Source organism: Notolepis coatsorum (assembly GCF_963971535.1).
Source record: "Notolepis coatsorum genome assembly, chromosome: 15".
Lineage (NCBI taxonomy): Eukaryota > Metazoa > Chordata > Actinopteri > Aulopiformes > Paralepididae > Notolepis > Notolepis coatsorum.
The window spans coordinates 94,354,015-94,378,270 of record NC_140179.1 but is presented as its reverse complement, the minus strand read 5'-3'; the positions used below and the strand labels follow the sequence as shown (position 1 = coordinate 94,378,270).

Sequence of the window (24,256 nt, the reverse complement as noted above, 5' to 3'; positions counted from 1 at the left end):
AATGTTATCATTTTGATCACGTCTTTTTCTCAGGTGCTGTGAAGCAGCGATTACAGCAGCAGCAGCGGCAGTGGCAGAAAGATGGCGGACGACCCTAGCGCAGCGGACAGGAACGTGGAGATATGGAAAATCAAGAAGCTGATCAAAAGTTTGGAAGCCGCCCGCGGGTGAGTTTATTATCGATCTGTTTTTTTTTATTATTATCGTCGATGTGTTGTTGGCCTGAGAGCCTGTCCAACACGTCTGAACGTTGACGGACTGGTGGGGAGATTGTGTGTGTTAGACCTGCTGCCTCAACAGCTGGAGATCGAACGAGTATAGTAGGCAGGGGTGTAGCTCCAGATTCTGGGCCCCATGAAAGAATGTATTTGTAGGCCCCCAGTGAATGCGAGCGCACGTAAGCGCGTGAGCGAATAATTTTTTTGCCATTTTTTTATTGATGAAAACGCATAATATGGTTTTTACCTATACATTCGGATCAGCAGTTCAGCACCTGCACTGTTGGTGGGTGAGCCTAGTAAAGGATGTCGCATTGTGTTCATCTTCAATGAATGGACCAATGCAATAGTCTACCAAAGCCCCCCCTCTCTCTCTATATATCTCACACACACACACACACACACACACACACACACACACACACACACACACACACACACACACACACACACACACACACACACACACACACACTTCAGAAACAAACATAGTATCAATGAGAGCATCAATAATACACCTGAGTGATGTCTAGTAAAAAAAAAAAAATCATCCTAAGCTACCCCCCCCCAGCTACGCCCCTGATAGTAGGGGCCGAATTTTGGGAGTGGTTAGCCTAGTTAGCTAACGTGCTAAGTTAGCCTTTAGCACTGTCTAGCTAGCCCCGGTAGTGTCGTTATAACGTTAGCTTCTGTTCTGTCGCGTTGACTAGGCGGAAAGTAACCGTTAACACCGTACAGATGGATTAATGTTGCTGATGTTGGTGTTCGTGACTTGCCGAGAGTGTGTCGTCTCTTCTTGACACGACACTACAAGCCGGCCGGCTGGCTAGCTATAGCCGAAGCTAACTCGACACACGTCATCTCTCTCTGGGAGCTCGCAGGCCGTGGTGGCTTCCTTTGACGAGAAAGAAAGCACGTTGTTGATCACGTCGAAGGCCGGATGGGTAGCTAGCTAACGTTCTGTTTTCCATAATGCTTCCCACTGACATGATGTTGAGCTGCCGGGTTGCTCTTTTGAAAGCGTGGTTTTTGTGTGACATCAAATCCCTCTCTAGTCTACGCGATCTATCACCACAAAGGTCAGTTGGTTGCCTTTATGGCACTCGAGCCTGCTTTTACACGTCGACGTTATACTAGCTGCTAAGTGGTCACAAGGAAACAATCCAACATTAGTAGCATTGTGATTACTACCATGTACCGTAGCCCTGAGTCATTGTCAACTACCAGGGCGTCACACGTGAACTGTCGTGGTTAACTAATAAACTAGCCCACGCCTTCACCCTGCGACAGCCTTTGCCTTCTAGTGTGGCACAGAATTTGCTCTCCTAGGCACCGCCTCTGCCAAATTATGTACAATTGACCATTTGCCCTATATTCAAACCAGCCGGCGCTGTGTGTGTGTGCGTGCATGTGTGTGTGTGTGTGTGTGTGTGTGTGTGTGCCGCGTCAGCGTGTATGCTTTCTTTGCCTGTTTGACAGGTAGTGAATGCAGGCACAATGTGAGCAGCCGTGGAACTTTAACAGTCCTTGGTGTCAAGGACAGAGCTCGCTGTACAATGTGTAACCTAAAGCCCTGGTCCGTTTCTCTCTCTCTCTCTCTCTCACGTTACTTTCAACCGATGTCGAGGTAATTATGTTTTCTCGGGATGGACCAGGTTGAATCTGTGGGTTGGCTGTAGAGTCACGCTTGCTGTTTTTACTATGGAAGAGGGTTGTTATTTTACAGTGTCACGGATATGATGAGCACCTGTTGGGCCAGAGCGGTTATCCGCCGATTGCATGCAGTTATGCTCGTCGTGAAGCGGCCTCGCATTTGTCATAACATGTCAAACACTTACAGCTGTGTGTGTGGGTTTGCTCGCACGCGTCCATACGCTTCCAAAAATCTCCGTAGCAGTGTGGTCAAACCTCCGGTCCCTAATTCTCTCGTCTCTCCCCTACAGTAATGGAACCAGTATGATCTCGCTGATCATCCCCCCCAAGGACCAGATCTCCAGAGTGGCCAAGATGTTGGCTGATGAGTTTGGCACCGCCTCCAACATTAAGAGTCGAGTCAACAGGCTCTCTGTGCTCGGGGCCATCACCTCTGTACAGCAGAGGCTAAAACTCTACAACAAGGGTAAGTCTTGTCGTCGAGGAATCTCACAAACCGTGTCAAAAGTAGATTTTTTTTCTTCTTTTTTTTACTGGGACTTTGCGATGAAACCACACCAGAGGCTGCGATGGCAATGTTCTTTTGGGGGGAAAGCTGGCTATTAAAGGAGCTGTAAGTGGTATTTGTAGGTTAAAATGAGTTGTCAACGTGTTAAAATAATAGCTCTACATTCCGAAAGCCATCACTGATATATAGTGTCTGGTCAGTAAACATGTGTCTCCTAGTCCCTCCTCTCTGCAGTAAACACAAAAATTTATTTTCTGGTATCCCATTCTGACTATATCCAATCAGGAGAGACAACTTCACACTGAAAATGGTCTGATAAAAATAAGAAATAAAAACTTAAAAGGCAAACTTGGTTTGGCAAGATTTCTTGAAATAAGTGATCTCTAGGGTTCTCTCTCTTGATTGGATAAAGTGGGATCAAATGTATTTTGTGTTTACTGCAAATATAACTATTTGCCTGTGTAGTAAGCTCATTTGACCTGGCAAGATTTCTTGAAATGAGTAAGAGTAGGGTTCTCTCCTGATTGGATAAAGTGGGAATGGGAAACCAAACACACTATATCAGCGATGGCTGTTGGAATGTATGGCTATTTAACACTTATTTTAACCATGATACAATACCACTGTGTGGCAGGATGGCAGTAGAAGTCTATGCAGTAGTCTCTAAGCCACGCACTAATGCATATTCACTGGCAATTCGCCAGTCAGTGTATGCTCATAAAAAACTTTAAATATGATTTTAAATTGTTAGAAATATTAGATAGACCTGTTGTGATTGGTGTGATATGTGTGGAGGAAACAAGTGGTACGGACCCTCGAGTTTGTTTGTACTTGTGAGGAGGGAACAACCAAATCCCGCACTGCAAGATCCATAAAAACGATCTTGAAGTTTAGCATCACATCAATAGATCGCAGAGATGTTTTTATTTCTTTTAAGTTTCGGACCAGATGTTCAGGCAGAACAACAATGTCTCGTTGCCTAGCCACTGAAAACGCTGTGTGAAACCGGTCGCCGGGTTCAATACTTATTTTCTCTCCTGGTTTCTCCCCTCCCAGTGCCACCTAACGGTCTTGTGGTGTACTGCGGCACCATCGTCACAGAGGAGGGCAAAGAGAAGAAAGTCAACATCGACTTTGAACCCTTCAATCCCATCAACACCTCCCTGTATCTATGCGACAACAAGTTCCACACCGAGGTGAGGGTGCCGGCTCGGGCATCTTGTGTTTGTGTCTTAACTACCGTCGGTAGTAGTGTGATAGTAAAGGGTTAACCTTTTTTTTTATTTTTATTATCTACTTTTTCTCCCCATTTTTCTATTTTTCTCCCGTCCCCAATTTCGTATTGTCCAATTCCACCCTCCCCTGTCTCGAACGCTGTTAGGCCATGCCTCCCACAAGCCGGCTGCAATGTGGACGAAGCCTTGCATCACGTGTCCCCTCCGGTACTCGAGGAGGCAGCCGTCGCATCTTTTCACCTGCACAGCGCGATATCTCAGCGGCGGGGGTCTGCGTGGGAGGGACACGCCGCCCTCGTCGCTTCCTGATTCTACTGCGCAGGCGCACCAACCGACCTGTAGGAGTTGCTGTCCACAATGTCCGATCCCCACCCACCAGCTTCCCACCCCCTAATACTGCCAATTGTATTAGTATGAACGACCAGCCAAGCTGGTAGCAACGCCGAGCGATGGGCTCGAACCCAGCATATCCTGCGTTGGTGGCGAGCGCCTTGCCCACTGCGCCACCTAGCCGCCCTCGAGGGTTAACCTTCTGTAGTGTGGCAGTGAAAGGGTTAACCTTCAGTGTTTTGTCGCAGTGAAAGGGTTAAGCACATGTGGGAAGCCGTGGGGGGGGGGGGGTTGGACTGCTGTAGAGTTCTGACTTTATGCAATATAGAATAATAATCAGGAATGAAGAAAGACACCAGGCAGGCTGTGTTTCAGATCGAATCTCCGTGGTTTGAGGAAGCTGTTTATTCAGTTAACAATGGAATTCAAACAAGATCCTGACATGTCATCTCACTCTTGTTATATTTATACTTTTTCATCCCTTGGCATGTTACAATCATAGGTGGGTCACTTCCCCATTGGTTGAGATCTGGTGCAATTGGTCTTATTGGTCGAGATCTGGTGCAATCTAGGTCTTATTGGTTGAGCTTTGGTGGGTAGGTGTGTACTAATAGTTCTATTGTTGCCAATTCTTCTTTTAACTGCGTATTATTTTGGCTGTCCACTGTTTTTCACCAATCCGGTTTGCACTGGAGTCTGTGAGTTCAAATACAGAAGATTTATTTTCTGTCTTTAAATAAACAGGTTTTATCCAGCTGTAATATGTTTACATATATTGCATTTGGAACCTTGACAAATGGTCACTTTCATTAAACCCACATGTGTCTTGTAATTACCTGTATTCATAAGTGTGTGTAATCTATTTTATATAGGATGTTGGTATACATATATGGCATTCTGCCACCACAGGACAAACCTGTGTTACTCTCTGTAATCCATCTCTTGCTTTACACTCTCACCCTCTGTCCCCCTTCCCTCTCTCTCTCTCTCTCTCTCTCTCTCTCTCTCTCTCTCTCTCTCTCTCTCTCTCTCTCTCTCTCTCTCTCTCTCTCTCTCTCTCCCCCTCTCTAACCAGGCACTAACGGCCCTGCTCTCTGACGACAGTAAGTTTGGCTTCATCATCATCGACGGCAGCGGCACCCTCTTTGGCACACTTCAGGGCAACACCAGAGAGGTGCTGCACAAATTCACTGTGGACCTGCCCAAGAAGCACGGTACTGGCACCGCCATGCACGCACACACTGTTCGTTTGAAGGTGCCGTGAGTGGTGTTTGTTAAAATAAGGTGGTCTACGTGTTTAAAAATAACAGCTCTATGCTCCGACGGCCGGCCCATCGCTGATACAGAGGGTCTGGTCAGTAACACGGGTCTCTCAGTCCCTCCTGCTCTGCGGTTAAACAGAAATAAATCTTCTGGCATCCCATTCCCACTTTATCCAGTCGGGAGAGAGAACTCCACGCTGGAAAAATGGTCTGGCGAAAATAAGAATATAAAATATATATAAAATATATATAAAAAGTAAACGTATTAAGCAAATTTGGCTTGGCAAGATTTCTCGAAATAAGTGAAAATATCTAGGGTTTTCTCTTTTGTGTTTACTGCAGAGCGGGAGGGACTGAGAGACTCACATTACTGACCAGACACTTTTATCAGTGATGGCTGTCTGAATGTAGAGCTATTCAACACTTATTTTAACCCAAATAATACCACTTGCAACATCCTTTTTATTTAGTATTCTCTTTTTCTCCCTTTTTCCGTTTTTTTCCCATCCCAATGTTAGTCGTTATGCCAATTCCCAATCCCCTTCCTGGTTGTTGCGCACTTACCCCCCCCCCCCCCCCCTACCGTCGGTCTGGGAGGGTGGAGACTATCACATGCTTCCTCCGATACATGTGTAGCCAGCCCGCCGCTTCTTTTCACCTGGCAGCGCGGACTCTCACTGGGGGAGTGTAACTTGTGGAAGGATCACACTACCTCCCCCAGATGCTTCCCTCGCTGTGCAGGCGCCCTGACCGAACTGTAGGAGTCGCTGTTTACAATGACCAGGACCCACCCCACCGGCTTTCCCACCCGCTGACACTGCCAATTGTGTCAGTATGGACGGCCGACCGCGTGCAGCTGGATTCAATCCCACTGTCTCTGCGGTGGTAGACAGACGCTTAGTCCGCTGCGCTACCCGGCTGTTTGCAACATCTTTTAATGAATGTAACTCTTCCTCCTGGCAGCTCACGCACACCATCCTTCCCACCAACTACCTGCTGTTGCTTTGACAACAGAGATCCTCTCTTTTTGTCTCGACACCGGGGATCGTTTTAAACATCAGCTGAATATATTTAGCTCTCGCCCACAGGTGTAGTCCCGCCGGTGTCATTCTGTTCATCGCTCTTGTTCCATCTCTCTCTCTCTCTCAGGCAGAGGAGGACAGTCAGCCTTACGTTTTGCCCGTCTGAGGATGGAGAAGAGACACAACTACTTGAGGAAGGTGGCAGAGTCGGCCGTCCAGCTCTTTGTATCCAATGACAAGGTCAACGTGGCTGGACTGGTCCTGGCCGGGTCTGCCGATTTCAAGACCGAGCTCAGCCAATCTGACATGTTCGACCCGGTAAGTGTGTCTGTGTGTCATTTGAGGGGAGGGGTCGAGTTTAATTTTGATTTGACTTCAGCACTTGTGTTTGAAATGCGATGCAGGGACCCATTCAGCCTCCCGTCAGCTTTTGTGACTCTGCTCAGCTCAGCTCGACTCAAAGTGTATTTATAAAGTGCGTTTAAAACAGCTGCAATGTGGCACAAAAACACATACACGGCACCATACAACGATACAAGAAATACAGTACGGCGATGCATGTTAAAACCGTGGGTGCCCAGCTCAACCGGAGTTGAAAGCCAGCGAGAAGAAGTGGGTCTTCAGAGGAGACTTAAAAATCTCTAGGGTCTGGGCAGATCTAATGTGCCAGGGCAGGCTGTGCCAGAGCCTAAGGGGCAGCCGCGCCAAAGGCTCTGCTGCCTCTGGGACCCTATTCCCAAACAGGCTAACTTGAGCACTAAATGAGGATCCACTAGTAACGCTCGCTACAAGCCTTTCTTAAAGGGAAAGTTATCCCTTTATATGTTTTTAAACGGCCCTCCAGCGTTAGCCTCCCTCGTCGCTCTGCTGTAGCTGTAAAAAGAAAAATTATAATAAATAAAAAAATTATAATTTATATAATATAAAAAAAAAGAATTATGCACTGGTATCGGATCAGTATCGGTATCGGCCGATACCCAAAGCTTAGGTATCGGATTCGGATCGGGAAGGGGAAAATGGTATCGAAACATCTCTAAAAATCACTCCCAACATTCCAGTTTTTTAATGGTTCTGTAGATGGTTTCACCTGAATTCTGTTGCTAGGAAACAGCTCCCACCGAGTGTATTTCCTCTCAGTTATTATTGCACTAGCAAACATCGCAACAGGAAATAAACCGTGGACGCCGGAGCAACAGTGTTCTGTTTCAAATGGGGATTGGTGTAGATTTTCGAATATTTGAAATAATAAAGAAAATCGAATCGCTTATGCGAATATCATTTTGTCTAAAAAAAAAATCTATTTCCCCTTGTTTTCTACACTGTAGTGTATTGAGAGGGGACACTATTAGTTTTCAATTAGTATTCGAAGAGTTCCCAGTCGCTATCAAATAGTCATCCTGCTGATTTGCCCATCCCTAGTCTCGGAACACACCACTGACGAGACACAAACTTGTAGTTTTCTCTGCAGCTACTTGTCGTTAAGATTCAAACTCTATTTTAAGCTGCTTTGCATGTCATCTACAAGCTGGAAAGGTGTCTCTTTCTCCGAGGCATAGTTCCATAAATGGCACCTCCCTGTCTATATAGTATGTTGAACCAATTCTCTCTCTGTGTGTGTGTGTGTGCGTGTGTGCGTGTGTGCGTGCGTGTGTGTGTGTGTGTGTGTGTGTGTGTGTGTGTGCGCGCGCGCACAGAGGTTACAGGCGAAGGTGTTGAAGCTGGTAGATATTTCCTACGGCGGTGAGAGTGGATTCAACGAGGCCATCGAGCTGTCGGCCGAGGTCCTCTCCAACGTCAAGTTCATCCAGGAAAAGAAGCTCTTAAGTGGGTGTTTTTGCGGCAACGAGTCCGTCCGGTTTTCGGGGGGTCAAATGGGAGGGGAATCAAAATGTAAACGAAGAAAAAAGAGTGGTTGTGATTTTCATGAAGACTATGGTCTGCAGTGTGTGTGTGCCGTGTGCGTGTGCGTGTGTGTGTGTGTGTGTGTGTGTGTGTGTGTGTGTGTGTGTGTGTGTGTGTGTGTGTGCAGAAGAGGAAGGAAGGCAACACCAGAATACGACATGCCTAACAGAAATGGCAAAGCGCTGCACAGATATTTCAGATATTTCACTATCTGAAGTCCGGATTTGAAGAAGTAATGATATCAAGCCGTGGCCATGTATTTATTTATTTATTATAAAAAAAAGATTTGACACTGAACAGTTTCGGGGAAACTGGGAACCAATAGGGTCATCCCCTAACCAGGGTATCTATAGGGCTTTTAAAGTCTCAAAAGGTATTCAATTAATAATTCTCAATTAAAGGCCTTAAAAGGTATTAAAAAGTCGTACATTTTATTAGCTGTATAAAATAATGTGGGCTGCAGCCGCCTGGCTGTCGGGAGATGAAATAATATGTTTTTGTATTCAAGTCGTTGTTGTTTTCGGGGCTTTTAGCTTGGTGTGTCTGGCGAGAGCTTTTATGAAACGTGCAAGAATTTAAATTGGCGCGTGAGTGCAGCCGCCAGTTCAGTGTCGCTATGTGGGTTTTTTTTGCCCGTAGGGTCATGAAATTGGCATTAAATGTTGCACTAAGTGATATTAAAAAGGACTTAACCTCTTAACAGGCACCCAGAAAAGTGGCAATTTTTTACTTGAACTTGAGGACTGCATACTTCTTTTTTGAAAAGCTTAGTTTTATACTTAAACTTAAACATAAAATTCACTTTTAGTGCTAATGAAATGGAGTAACAGAGGTCTGAACTTGAGTTGAACTTGAGTACTCAAATTTGTCTGTAGTGGTTGCAATATCCCCCCCCCCCCCCCCCAAAAAACTAAAGAAAATGGGTCTAAGCTGGAAAACACGTATAAGTCCCGGTGCACGAAAAAGTCCTAAATTGAACAAATACCTCTAAATATCATAAAATAGACAATTTGACATTCAGACTTCTGAAAACTGAAATATCTTCCAATCCGTGGTACTGTTCAACAAGGACATGTTCACCTAAAGTCTACTAAATATGATGCATGTTGTTTTGTGCCGGGATGTGCAGATACTGCACTGGTCACACAGTTATATATTGCGAGTATTCTTTTCACAGTTTTAGCTAGGGGTGGAACGGTTCACAAAATGAACGGTTCGGTTCGTATCACGGTTTTGGGGTCACGGTTTTCGGTTTGGTTCGATATATGTTGTTTTTAATTTTTTTTTAAATGTCCCACTCAGAAATCTAAACATGCTTCTCATTTATTAAAAAAAAAAAAAAAAAAAAAAAAGTTTACAGTGTTACAGTGTTTACAGCCTTATATAATGTTTGGCACACAGAGACCGAACTGACTGAATAATATAGGCTACATTTGACAAAGTATTAACTTAGTGCAAACAAACAATACGCTCAGCCAGCACTAGACTTTCCTTTCTTTAACACTTTGAATGCCGGCCGTGTTTTCCTTTTTACCCCCTTGAATGCCCAGCACCACGCCAATGTTAACGTTAATATCGCCTAATCTATGTTTTAAATTATGGCTATGTGTCTAATCTGCCCGTCGCTTATCAAAGACTCATTTTCCAGTCAACATTGTCGTAGCAGATTGTTTTTTTTATCTTATATCTTATATCTTATAAAAAAGAAGACTTTCCATGATAATCGCCCTTTACTGGAATATTCTAGAACGTTGTCATTTTTCGGCCTATTTATGAATCGTTTTCAAATAAACGCTAGATTATCGATAGTATAATGTGTACGCATGCACGCTCGTGCCGCGCGCTGAAAATCGATTCTCCCAGTTCCTGACCGCTCGCTAGGGTGACCAGATGCAAAAAGTCCAAAAGCAGGACAACAGTAAGATTTTGGTGGGACAAAGTGGGACATATAGATAATGTAAATTTTTTTATTAGAATAACATGGTCTTCACCGAGACCAATGTTTTTTTTTGCTTAAAAAAGAGGGACATCCTCTCAATATGTGGGACGTCCGGTCAAATGGTGGGACAGTACAACCAAAAGGGGGACACCTGGTCACCCTACCGCTCGCACAGCCACACAGCCTGGGGGACACATATTATGGGAAACGCTTATATCTCCGTGAAAACGGGTCTGATTATCCTAAGACTGGTAAAATAGATTCCTTACCTGAGATCAGATGGTATCCAAATGGATTATTCCAATTCCTGATCGCCGTTCCGAAAATCTATCCTTTTATTGATCCCACGCGTATACTGTAAAACACATAATCCTCTGAGGGTCCAGAATGAAACTGATCGGCTCTCACCCGTTACGGTGAGGCGTAAAATGTGGAGTCCGGTTTTTTTTTTCTCATTCATTTTCATTGAGTCCATTCCAAAAGGGTGAATTACCATCTGGGAGACGATAGGGGGCGCTTTTTTCACATCTGAGCGCCTGGGGTGGCTGATTCACCAACGGTAGACTCGCTTGATGCAATATGAATTCAGATCGCTAATTAAAAAAAAAGACGAGAACAAACGAATATTCTCGTGATGGGCATTCAACCCGCGGGGGGTAAACCCGAATATTCTCGGGTTGGGCATTCAAAGTGTTAATATAAACACAAAAAAACAATGTCAACAATGTTTAAATTCCCTGATTGTCAGTTCTTAATGGAAAGATTAGTTTTCTGCTTGAAATTAAAGTGCAGTATTTGAAATACAATGAAAGGAATATGGCTGGATTTATTATCAAAAGGAAAAGTGTCACTGTTATTTAAAATAAATAAATAAACAAATTAGAAGGCCATCAATATAAATTGCAGCATACATCAAACTAACACACACACTGTACTGTTTCAAAACAACACTGCTCTGTTCATTCTATTTTTAAAATAGGTGCATTATCTGTCTACATTTATTTAGACTAACATTATTTAAATATTGAGTGCAACTGTGGTTGATTACGTAATTTGGTGAGTTGGAACTATCTATGGGTTGGCGGGTCCCCACGGACATTTTAGTGTCACAGACCTTCAGCTCAGGCAACGTTATCAGCTCCGGTAACGTTAGGAGGAGTTCATAACATCAACATGCAGTGGAAAAGCGGCAATAGTCCCGGTTGGAGTTAGTAAAACACAGTTGTATGTTAGCCTTCTTGGATGTTGAATAAACGCCTATCATTGTCTTTAAACACCCCGCCTCTCAGACTCCCATTTTCTCCTCTGCTAGCTAGTAGCTACGGTAACATTTCGTTGACTGTATTAGCTGGCGGGCTACCATAGTTAAAACGTGCGTTGTGTTATACAAACTGCTAACGCTATGGCAAGATGTGTGTAGGCCTATGTAATGTTAATGGCTATGTTTTTTAATTCGTAATGAAGATTGATTTATATTGCGCTTGCCATTTTTACACAAACTGACTAGCACCTCCAGTGCTGCTGCTGCTGCTGCGCTCACCTCTCTCCCGGCTCCGCCAATTTTTTTTTTTTATTAATTTTTTTTTGCGCATCCCCTGAACCGTACGATACACAGACGCCCCGAACCGTGGGGGTCGTACCGTACGGTACACGGTTCGAATGCGTATCGTTCCACCCCTAGTTTTATCTGGATATATAAATCTTTTTCTTTTACAAACTAATAAAAAACTTTATTAGTACCGCAAGGGGAAACTGAGTGCCAGCATAAATATAGGACAGACAAGACGAGGACGATAGAAAAGGAAACATATGCATCTCAAGGCAGTACAAAGGGGAGAGAACAGCACCATCATAAATAATGTAACAACAACGTGACTGTACTATATTATGTTAGTTGTTGTAGACGACGTCAACATATTCACCAACATATTACCACCATCCTAGTCGTCAGCCTCAGATCAATGTCAACGATGACGTTCATTAACACATTGTCCGCCATGGGTTATATCCATCAATATAGCCAGTCTGCCAGCACTATAACCTATGGAGATGTTTACCTTCTTTGCAGGGCTATAACTTTTGAAATTGTATTGCTATATTGACATTACTATGGCCCATTCAACATCGATTATCTATCGTTACGGATGTGGGAACGTTATATTTTTTCATTCATACATTGTTGTGTTAATACCGTCTTGAATATAAGTATGTTTATAAGCTTTTCTGCTGTAATTCCAAAAACGCTAGTTATAGGCCCAAACGCATATGATAGATTATCGATTGGCGTTTCTTCCCTATACACGCTATATTAAAAAATTCAAATGTATATGATCGGTATACATTATGCTTCATCATGCGTGGAGGAAAGGGCGGGGGTCGTCTATAATTCCTTTATCGTCAGTAACGGCTTTATGTAGTATGGGTTGATATATTGATCTGACTGTTTGCAAACAAAGAAACGCACAATTGGGCTGAAAATAACGTTACTGTCCTCTTACCGTTCGCAAATGAGACTGGAAGAAAAATATCACAATTTGTATGGCGCAATAAACGCCGAAATCATATTGATTATTGCGTTATGGAAGCGATCCATATGCATGCCAGTGTTTGTCTGGACCCACGTAACAAGATATTATTGCCGGAGGAATTTCCTCTACGCACCGATCACAACTTCCGGTTTTGAGAGTGTAACTCGCCTGACCATCCACCAGGCGGCGGTATTGAGGCGTTGCAATCTCATTCAGGGTCCCGCTGCAGCACCGGAGGTTGGCTGGATGAATTATGAATGCCATGGCGAAAAAATTAAATATTGATTTCAAAAACGGCTTACGCCGTTGTTGGTGTTCAACGCATGGCGGCCAAAAACGGCGTAACTCGTTTATGGCGACCATTGCCCAATGTGTTAATAAACCTCACCTCAGCAAGGACTCTTAGATGGCTACCTTAAGCAAAGTGCATCCATATAAATGGATTATTAACAGCATGGCAGATACTCACTCTTGTGGCCTCGCCTATCAGAAATAATGTTGCTGGTGTCGTAGGGGTGGACGGTATAAACGGTATACGGTATAAACGGTATGAATTTGCTCTACGGTATGGATTTTGACTATACCGTCTAAACCGGTAGTGCAGCTCTAAAATACCAATGACGTCATGTAACCACAGCGCGACTATTTCACTCGCATTTGCCCCTAAAAATAGATAGAATTAGTCATAGATAATAGATATGTGCGAACTGGAAAAAGTTATTTAGGAGGCTTCGCGCAGTGGGCGTGCCAGCCCCTACCGCACGCATGTAAACACGGATCTAGTAGTCTAGTGGGACGGGACACGGGAGCTCAGCTGTCGGCGGCGTCTCCCTGAGCTAACGTTAGCTTAGCTACCGTTACAAAATGACCCAGTCAACTATTCACTTTTAGTTTAATACATGATGAGGCATTGTCTAACCGAACGGTATCTAGTCGGCCAGCTACCGATAGCTCCTGACATCAACAAACGCTCCACAAAGTCTAGTAGAGAGAGACGTGTGTGTGCTACCTGTTAGCCGTTAGCTCACGTTAACGCGAGTTAGTTCACCGTTCAAAACGAAATGTCCCATTGAACTAAATAATTCACTGAGGCGTTGTATTAACGTTATATATCCGGCTTAGCCGGATAGCTCCTGATATCAATGTCTTATAACACTGATTCGATGCGTATTCGAGCTGAGGGCTTGCTAACGTTATTCCAATATAATAGGGTCCAGGTGCATACAGAATACAGAATCCTGGCCGTAGCTCTGCTCGAGGCTACTGAGTATAGGTCCAGGTGCAGCTCCGGGGAAACCTGGCCGTAGCTGGAGGCTACTAGAGTACACACAGACAGTGGAGCTTGTTGCGTGGTGGCGATGTCTCGCAGATAATACAAGTACAAGTCTAATTATATAATATATATATTTTATAAAAAATAAAAAAAAATTATATAAAATAAAATTTTTTTTTTATCAAAAACGATGATACCGTGATATATACCGTTACCGTCTATGCTTCAAATTATACCGTGATATAAATGTTAGACCATACCGTCGTCTTCCTTTTGTGGCCTACGCTCATGAGTAAGCCGGGTCTCCATTCCCAGTCACTTGTTTTGCCCCGTTTGTCTTATTATAATCATTAAATGTTTCATTTATTCATTAAATGTTTCATTATTCATTTATGTATTTATTTATTTCCTCACCCCTTCTCCGGACACGTACAGAGCGGTACTTTTACGAGATGGACCAGGAGACGGGGAAGTTCTGTTACGGGGTTGAGGACACGATGAAGGCCTTGGAGATGGGAGCGGTGGAGATCCTCATCGTCTACGAGAACTTAGACACCATGTGTTACAAACTCCTCGTGCACCGGGCAGAGACCATCGGATTAGAGAAGGGTACACACACACACACACGCTCCGTGTGTCCATTGTCGAGGATCAGAGTTACTGACGGCGGTCTTGTGACGTTCTAATCCGCTTCTCTCTCTCTCTCCCATTTGTGTTTCAGATGAGAAGACCTTGTATTTAACGCCGGAACAGGAGAAAGACAAGTCTCATTTCACAGACAAGGAGGTGAGGCCTGCTCAGAAAACGACAATCCGTAACCTGGAGAGCCTTTTTCATTTGTGTGTTTATTCCACAAACTTGAATTTGGTTCGTCTTGACGTTCCAAACAATCAAATGTCTTACAGAGATGACCTTTTAATCTAGTTTAATTGTGAGGTCCCTGGAGATTCCCACTGCTTATACAGATGTGTTATTATGCACTGGGTGGTTTTAAAGGTCCTGAATTGAATTATCAGAATTTTAGGCCTTAAAGAGTCTTTAAATATGGTTTTGATAGATCTTGAAAATGTATTGGACTTGGAAGTTACTTCTATGTTCCGATAACTTCTCTGTATCATATTTAAATGTGTTTGGGGGTAAATGGCCAGGCTGCAAATAAGCCCCCCTTCCAAATAATTTGTATGAAACTACTACTTTACTACTTCATAGTCATTTTCCTTCATACTTCTTTGCCAGTATGGCTGTGAAATAGGCATTCAATTCTATCCAAAAGGTCTTGAATGTAACTTGTTGGAAACCTGCTGGGACCCTGCATGCTGCTGGCATTAACCCTTTCACTACCACACTACAGGCGGTTAACCTTTCACTACCTGTTATGTACTAGAGGCCTGATCACTCTGTGTCACGGGGCATGTAGGTGAGGGCTGCCACTTAGTTAATTAGTGCTGATTGGTTACCTGCTGGGAGGTTTAAAACCAGCCAGGCACACACACATGCAGGGTCTGTGTTTAGAAGAGTGTGGGTTACCAGATAGATTGTCACGTTCTTCCAGTCCTTATCCTTTTAGCTTACACTAGTAATTCCTTAATATAGTAGCACTTGAGTTAATACACAGGTTTTGGTGTCGGTTTTGCACATAGGTTGCGGGCCTTGAGCCAGGGTCGTAACACTACCACACTACAGAAGGTTAACACTTTCACTACCACACTAATCAAATCAAATCAAATTTAGGCCCGACAACACACGTTAATGTCCCCATGGGCCGGACACGTCTTCTTTAAACAAGTCAAGAAGAAACATAACAATAAGTCAAGAACACCATAAGGTCCAACAAATTTAAAATAAATGCAAAATAAATGTATGAATGCAAACACTCCCAGACATACCCCACGCGAAGCTAAGGAAAAACTCACTAAAACCTAACAATAGGAAAAAATGCACCACAGGCAGTGTGGAGGAGAGAAACCTTAGAAGGGCCATTCAAGGGGGGATCTCCCTTAGATGTCGGTGATAGTAGTGTTGCAGACTGACAGTTGGTAAGCATGCACTCATGTGTGTAGTGAAACTACAGAAGGATAACCTTTCACTACCACACTACAGAAGGATAACCTTTCACTACCACACTACAGAAGGTTAACCTTTCACTACCACACTACAGAAGGTTAACCTTTCACTACCACACTACAGAAGGATAACCTTTCACTACCACACTACAGAAGATTAACCTTTCACTACCACACTACAGAAGGATAACCTTTCACTACCACACTACAGAAGATTAACCTTTCACTACCACACTACAGAAGGATAACCTTTCACTACCACACTACAGAAGATTAACCCTTTCACTACCACACTACAGAAGATTAACCTTTCACTACCACACTACAGAAGGATAACCTTTCACTACCACACTACAGAAGATTAACCTTTCACTACCACACTACAGAAGATTAACCTTTCACTACCACACTACAGAAGATTAACCTTTCACTACCACACTACAGAAGGTTAACACTTTCACTACCACACTACAGAAGGATAACCTTTCACTACCACACTACAGAAGGTTAACACTTTCACTACCACACTACAGAAGGTTAACCTTTCACTACCACACTACAGAAGGTTAACACTTTCACTACCACACTACAGAAGGTTAACCTTTCACTACCACACTACAGAAGGTTAACACTTTCACTACCACACTACAGAAGATTAACCTTTCACTACCACACTACAGAAGGTCAACATTTCACTACCACACTACAGAAGATTAACACTTTCACTACCACACTACAGAAGGTTAACCCTTCACTACCACACTACAGAAGATTAACCTTTAACTACCACACTACAGAAGGTTAACCTTTCACTACCACACTACAGCAGGTCAACATTTCACTACCACACTACAGAAGATTAACCTTTCACTACCACACTACAGAAGGTTAACCTTTCACTACCACACTACAGAAGGTTAACCTTTCACTACCACACTACAGAAGATTAACCTTTCATTACCACTACAGAGGGTTAACCTTTCACTACCACACTACAGAAGGTTAACCTTTCACTACCACACTACAGAAGGTTAACCTTTCACTACCACACTACAGAAGGTTAACCCTTTCACTACCACACTACAGAAGGTTAACCCTTTCACTACCACACTACAGAAGGTTGACCTTTCACTACCACACTACAGGTTAACCTTTCACTACCACACTAATGAAGGTTAACCTTTCACTACCTCACTGAAGAAGGTTACCCTTTCACGACAGAAGGTTAACCCTTTCACTAACGCACTACAGAAGGTTAACCTTTCACTACCACACTACATAATGTTAACCCTTCACTACCACACTACAGAAGGTTAACCTTTCACTACCACAATAAATAAGGTTAACCCTTTCACTACCACACTACAGAAGGTTAACCTTTCACTACCACACTACAGAAGGTTAACCTTTCACTACCTCACTGAAGAAGGTTACCCTTTCACGACAGAAGGTTAACCCTTTCACTACCACACTACAGAAGGTTAACCTTTCACTACCACACTACAGAAGGTTAACCTTTCACTACACACTACAGAAGGTTAACACATTCCCCGCCATTGGGGGCCGTCTAATCTCACTCTATAAGGCCAGTATTTCAAAACAGACTTGCATTGTGCGTGAGGCTGTTTGTAGAGCTAAATTTATAGTATTGCTATCTGTCCATTCTCAGTCAATTGAGACCATAAACCGTCCCTTCAAAATGGCTTAAAGAAATAATTTTTTCATCAATACGTTCCCATTTTATAGCGTCTTGAATATAAGCGTTATATGGGATTTGGTCTAGTATATTTCCTGGAAGGCGAGATATAGGGCGCTAAGCTAATAACGTTAAATCGAACAGCGTTTCGGCACTACAGAAGCTAGAGCTAAAACTCAAAATGCATATTGTCGGTATTCATGGTCCACCATGAATGCATGAAAGGGGGGGGGGCGGGGGACGTTGTTTATGATTATTGATTACCAATAACGGCGTTAGCCTCAGTAGCCACATTCGCGGATCGGCTGGTTGAGTATGATAACAAGGCCTGATCAGCATGTCATTTACGTGAAAAAGATCTTACCGTGGGCCGGTTGGATCCCCAAAAGGATTTCCCAGTTATCGATCGCCATCTGGTAGATCGATATGTTCATTGGCTGATGATGTATTCCTTTGATGCATAGTGAATTTGGCGTAGCAAAAGGTATTCCAAGCTACATGCTACACGTATAGATTCCATCTAACAGAAAACTCCATTGACAGTCAAAAAAAATAAAGCACCGTTCTGCCACAGGGAACACTGCATTATCGAGACAGCGCCCCTACGAGGATCTGGCCGGTAATGCACTTTTCAGAATTCCAAGAGTAGGGTAAATCTGCAGTGCCGCTCGGTGACATTGAGTAGGTCATTAAAATGGAATAAAAGCCAAAACAACCTTGCCACGGCCCTCTACCGTTGGATCCGAAACACGGACATGTCCGTGGTTGGCCGGGAACCAGTTAACCTTTCACTACAGGATAACCTTTCTAGGGCTGTCTTAAATACTTCGAAGCTTCGAAGCTTCGTTTGATGGCACAAGCTTCGAACATTAAAAAAAAATCGAAGTTAAAATTTTTTTTTAATATTAATTTTTTTTAATAATAATTTTTTATTTATTTTTTGCCTCCAAAAGCTTGCGCCTCCATTCCAATGAAACGAAAGTAAGCGGCGCCTTCCCGCCTCCATTCCAATTAAACTAAAGTAAGCGGCGCCTCGACTCCACCTCTCTACAACAAGCATGTGGAGATTATGTGTTGAAAACAACAAGGACATGTGCAGCAGACATGTCGACGAAGAAGCGAAGCAATGCCGTTTGTTATTTAAGACTATAGACCACTACACTTCCGCGTTACATTGAAATCAGGGAGGAGATTGCGGGGGGGTCAAATGAATGAATGTGGACGAGAGCCGTGATGTAAGTGGTTGCCGATACGGCTGTGGGGGTGCTAGAGACATGATCGAATAGACGTTTATGCGCCTCGCTCTCCTGAACACGGCGTGACCCATAACTAATCGATCAGAACTAAATCGGCAGAGAAAAAGCCCATTTTAAAGCACCTATTCCGCATGGACATGCGCAGAGTGCCCATGGAGTCTGGACGACGCGAGATGACGCTCGAATGAATGTGGACTGTTCTATCAGAGGGGGGAGCTTCGATGGTCATGTAAGTGGCTACAGACCGCTGCACTTAAATATAAACATTAGTCTACCTGGAGACTCAATGAGGTAATTGTAGATGTCGCCATAAGACGCGTCTGGCCATTTAGTGGGATCATTTTTTCATTATCCTGTTCAGCTGAAAGGACACTGGCCATCGAAGCTCCCCCCTCTGATAGAACAGTCCACATTCATTCAAGCGTCATCTCGCGTCTTTTTCTCTGCCGATTTAGTTCTGATCGATTAGTTATGGGTCACGCCGTGTTCAGGAGAGCGAGGCGCATAAACGTCTATTCGATCATGTCTCTAGCACCCCCACAGCCGTATCGGCAACCACTTACATCACGGCTCTCGTCCACATTCATTCATTTGACCCCCCCGCAATCTCCTCCCTGATTTTAGAATCCCGTAAGTGTTACGGTGGTCTATGTCGGACAGATTTGTGTTCATTGTGCTGCTTTTTTAAAGTGTCCCGACCCATATAAAAATATAAAAAACGTGCTTAATTAAGTCAAATTCTGCCTTTGTCTCTATCAACTACATATACATATGTATGTAATTGTTTGCTTGATAGACGAAGGTTGCAACATAATTATGTAATGTCATGTCGTTGGCTGTGAGAGCAGCCCCACTGCACCCAGGCAGCGCAGCCGAGTGAAACCTTGTTGGCTGCGTCACAGTCACGAAAGGGGCTACTTAATTAATTAATCCAATCCACTTTATTTATAGAGCACATTTAAAAACAACAAAGTTTACCCAAGTGCTGTACAAGTTCCACAACATAATATAAAAAAAATTATAAAAATAAATAAATAAAGATATTTTAAAAAATGATTATTATTATTTTTTTCGAAGCTTCGAATTAAAATCGAAGCTCGGCCCCGAAGCTTCGATTGCCAAAAAAAGCTTTGAAGGTCAGCCCTAAACCTTTCACTACCACACTACAGAAGATTAACCTTTCACTACCACACTACAGAAGGTTAACCTTTCAGTACAGAAGGTTGACCTTTCACTCAACCTTCTACTACCACACTACAGAAGATTAACCTTTCACTACCACACTACAGAAGATTAACCTTTCACTACCACACTACAGAAGATTAACCTTTCACTACCACACTACAGAAGATTAACCTTTCACTACCACACTACAGAAGGTTAACCTTTCACTACAGAAGGTTGACCTTTCACTACCACACTACAGAAGATGAACCTTTCACTACCATACTACAGAAGGTTAACCTTTCACTACAGAAGGTTGACCTTTCACTACCACACTACAGAAGGTTAACCTTTCACTACAGGATAACCTTTCACTACCACACTACAGAAGGTTAACCTTTCACTACAGGATAACCTTTCACTACCACACTACAGAAGGTTAACCTTTCACTACAGGATAACCTTTCACTACCACACTACAGAAGGTTAACCGTCTGTAGTGTGGTAGTGAAAGGGTTAATGTCCGTTTTGATCCATGTCACTGAAACGCCATGTTCTGTGTGTTTTTCTCCAGACGGGGCAGGAACACGAGGTGCTGGAGAGTATGCCCCTGCTGGAATGGTTCACCAACAACTACAAGAAATTTGGCGCCACGCTGGAGATAGTCACAGACAAGAGCCAGGAGGGCTCCAAGTTCGTCAAGGGCTTCGGAGGCATCGGGGGTAAACGGGCCATTTTACGTTTCACTGGATACGATTTGTTGATTTTTTTGAGAAAACTTTGGATGTTGAGTTGACATAAAATGACAACGCTACGTACGCAAAACGTCAAACGCTTGACTTTTAGCTCAAAATATGCATAGGGTTGTACTTTCCTAAGCCTATCCTTTTCTACCCATTATCTTAACCCTAACCCCTACCCTTAACCACTCCTTGTCCTACCTGGATAAGGCTATAGGACTAATAAAAATACAGAGGGTTTACGACATGAATACATGTCGCTATGGGGACAGGGTTTATGAGGACAGAGTTTACTACATTAATACATGTTGCTATGGGGACAGAGTTTACCACATGAATACATGTCGCTATGGGGACAGGGTTTACGACATGAATACATGTCGCTATGGGGACAGGGTTTACGACATGAATACATGTCGCTATGGGGACAGAGTTTATGAGGACAGAGTTTACTACATTAATACATGTTGCTATGGGGACAGAGTTTACCACATGAATACATGTCGCTATGGGGACAGAGTTTACTACATGAATACATGTCGCTATGGGGACAGGGTTTACGACATGAATACATGTCGCTATGGGGACAGAGTTTATGAGGACAGAGTTTACTACATTAATACATGTTGCTATGGGGACAGAGTTTACTACATTAATACATGTTGCTATGAGGACAGAGTTTACTACATTACTATGGGGACAGATATTTTACTACATGAATAGTCTGTTCCCAGCAGAGGTATTAGAGGTAGTACTAAGTTACATTCTGTGCACTCATTGCACAACTTGAAGTTAAAGCTGCTATAGATGACATTCAGCCACTAGATGTCGCACTAGAGCACCAGCCCGTCATTTACCCAATCATATACATGCACGCAACATGTAAACAACCATTCATTTTGGACCTGCAAAACTTTTTTTTTTATAAATTCATTAATCAATACTTTTTTCCCTGCACCTTTCTAAAAGCTCTGTGGGTGTACTTATTATTTAAATTAAAATATTATCTATAGCCCCTATAGCACCTTTTTAAAGATAAATAAAAAGGTAAGCTCAGCCTGCCTGCGGGGACTGTCTCGTCAACTAAAAACACACTTCTTCAATCAATAACTCAAATTAAAATAAATATTTAAAAATAACTACTAACCTTCGTACTGTCTTTTACTATTATGATCTTCCTTGCCTATATTACTACCTGCTATGCTAATATGTCTATACTACTATGCACTCAAGACCGAAGCGCTCAAGTTCCACTGTTTGATGAACAATATTACTGACCCGTTGCTGCCAGAGTTGTACCCTTCCCTTCCTACTGACTTGTTGTAACAGAACCTGTAAGTCGCTTTGGATAGAAGTGTCCGCTGATCGACGTAAACGTGAATATTGTGTCTGTGTTTCTCCTCAGGTATCTTGCGGTACAGGGCGGACTTCCAGGGCATGGAGTACCAGGGAGTGGATGGCGAGGTCTTCGACTTGGATGACTACGAGGTAGTCGGGGACTTTAAAAAATAAATAAAAAAAGCAAAAGCAAACGAATGAATGAAGAAATGAGGAAAGAAAAATGCCACCTCTCTTTTGCAGCAAGTGAGAGGAGGAGCCGAATTCACCTATATTTATACATGACAAGACACACTCTCCAAAACATACCGGTGGCATAAAACACACCAACATGCACTCACATCTCATATGCGCGCGCGCACACTAAAACTCGGCACAGGCTGAAGAGGAGTGAGATTTTGTTTTTCGATCCAGAGAGGGAGAAAGCCCTTCCTGAATAAATCCCTGCCTTAGAGTGCTGGTTCTTTCCCCTAGTTGGATTGGACTCGACTCGTATTTGTTCTTTTTTTTTTGTTTCTCTCTCCTCCCCTCCATTTTGAATGAACACAACAGCAAGCTCCCAGAACCCTCGCTGCCCCAAACACCCCCCACCCACCACCCCTCTGTCTGAAGAACAACTTTGGACTCACTCCTCTCATATAGAAAAAAATATATATATTTTCCTTTCTTTACTCATCTGTCCTCCTCACCCCTCTTCCCCTCCTATGCTTTCTCTCTTTCTATTATCTTTCTTTTCTTTTCTTTTTGCATTTCATTTTTTTTTACTGGTAACTGCTGCTGTTGTATTTTATGAGAGTGGGGGATTTCTTTTACCTGGGTTTCTGTAGAGAAAGGGGGACAAAGTATTAAATTTGAACTGCTGAAAACCATTGCTACCTCCTCATCGGCTCCCAGGGGGGGGGGGGGGGGGGGGGGGAGCTGACCCTTCTCCCCCCACCCCCCATCTCCCATCAGCGAATATGTTCTGATAATCACGTGTGACCATTAAGCTCGACTTAAGTGTATGGAGTGTATTTCAGTCGTCTCATTGGTTTTACAAAGGGGTTCACTGCTTTATATTGACTTGCATTTAAAATTTTAAATGACAAAAACAAAAAGGATAACATCATTTCTCAGCCAGTAGCGGTTCTCTCTTCCTGTTGAAGGAGAAAGGAGCTTCTTAGGAAAGCAGACGAGGCTGGTCTTAATTATTATCGACAGAAGTTTATTCAACTTAAAGCATTGGTTCAAGACAGAACAGAATTGATACGGGACAGAATTGATACAGAACAGAATTGATACGGGACAGAATTGATATAGAACAGAATTGATACAGAACCGAATTGATACAGAACCGGCGCCGGCAGAGAAGGAGGAAGAGACCCCCGTCCCTCCCCTTACATTGACATTTTATAGACATTCTAGAACAGTTGATCACATGACAACATGACAAGTTTAAACAGGCGTATCCTCCCCTAACATCATACAATCTCATGATCATGACCCAAATGCTTCTGCACGGGATATGTCATTATGCCTTTGTTTGGTGCAGACAAACACAGCCCTCCACAGAGGCCTGTTAAAGTTAATATATTACAGAGTTCTGTGGGAGGCTGAGATCGATAGTAATGATGTAATTATGATCTCTTTGATGCCTCTAACTCATGGAATGTCCTTCAACTCACGCTAAAATTGGAGGTTCTCCCTTCCCTTGGAATGTTTAAATGTATGATTTCAGACCATTGTGTGACTACCTGTAACTGTTTTAGTTGATATTTTTAAATTATTTTTAAACGTTTTTAATTTGTTTTACTCTGGTGTTTAAATTTCTGTGAATATTGTTTTTATTATTTACTGTACAATCGTCGTTTCTGTAAATGAGGGAAACCTCAGATGCTTACGATTTTAAATAAAGGTTGAAATGAAATATGATATAGAAACTATACATTTTTCACTACACTGTTGCTGTGCCAATGCAGATCAGGATTTATATACGCATGGGTTTAAGTTTTTATAAAGGTCCCGGTCCGAGTCCAGACTACGGACTCCCTCCTTGATGACATTGGCTTCTCTCCTGAGACGGTCTGTGGCAGCAGCCTGTACAGTTTAGGCAACGGAAGCTTTTCCCCAGAAGCGGCTCAAGTCTGTCA

General features: G+C 43.1%; 1 protein-coding gene across 1 annotated transcript; it reads left to right on the top strand.

Moving 5' to 3' along the window:
* The first annotated feature begins 79 nt into the window (after positions 1 to 79).
* LOC311241556 (eukaryotic peptide chain release factor subunit 1-like) lies at positions 80 to 22,483 on the top strand. Its single transcript, XM_084330415.1, has 10 exons — positions 80 to 167; positions 2,162 to 2,337; positions 3,436 to 3,575; positions 5,020 to 5,158; positions 6,356 to 6,546; positions 7,923 to 8,052; positions 14,306 to 14,479; positions 14,592 to 14,656; positions 20,624 to 20,771; positions 22,195 to 22,483. The coding sequence occupies exons 1-10, from the start codon at positions 82 to 84 to the stop codon at positions 22,299 to 22,301; spliced, it is 1,356 nt and encodes a 451-aa protein (XP_084186541.1). The 5' UTR covers positions 80 to 81; the 3' UTR covers positions 22,302 to 22,483.
* The last annotated feature ends 1,773 nt before the right edge of the window (positions 22,484 to 24,256 follow it).

What these genes read in the sequence shown, in the direction of transcription:
- LOC311241556 (XM_084330415.1), top strand. Translation starts at nt 82, where the DNA reads ATGGCGGACGACCCTAGCGCAGCGGACAGGAACGTGGAGATATGGAAA. An exon ending in CCAGGAAAAGAAGCTCTTAA is followed by an intron (nt 8,053 to 14,305) that starts GTGGGTGTTTTT and finishes GGACACGTACAG; the next exon opens with AGCGGTACTTTTACGAGATG. An exon ending in GACCATCGGATTAGAGAAGG is followed by an intron (nt 14,480 to 14,591) that starts GTACACACACAC and finishes TTTGTGTTTCAG; the next exon opens with ATGAGAAGACCTTGTATTTA.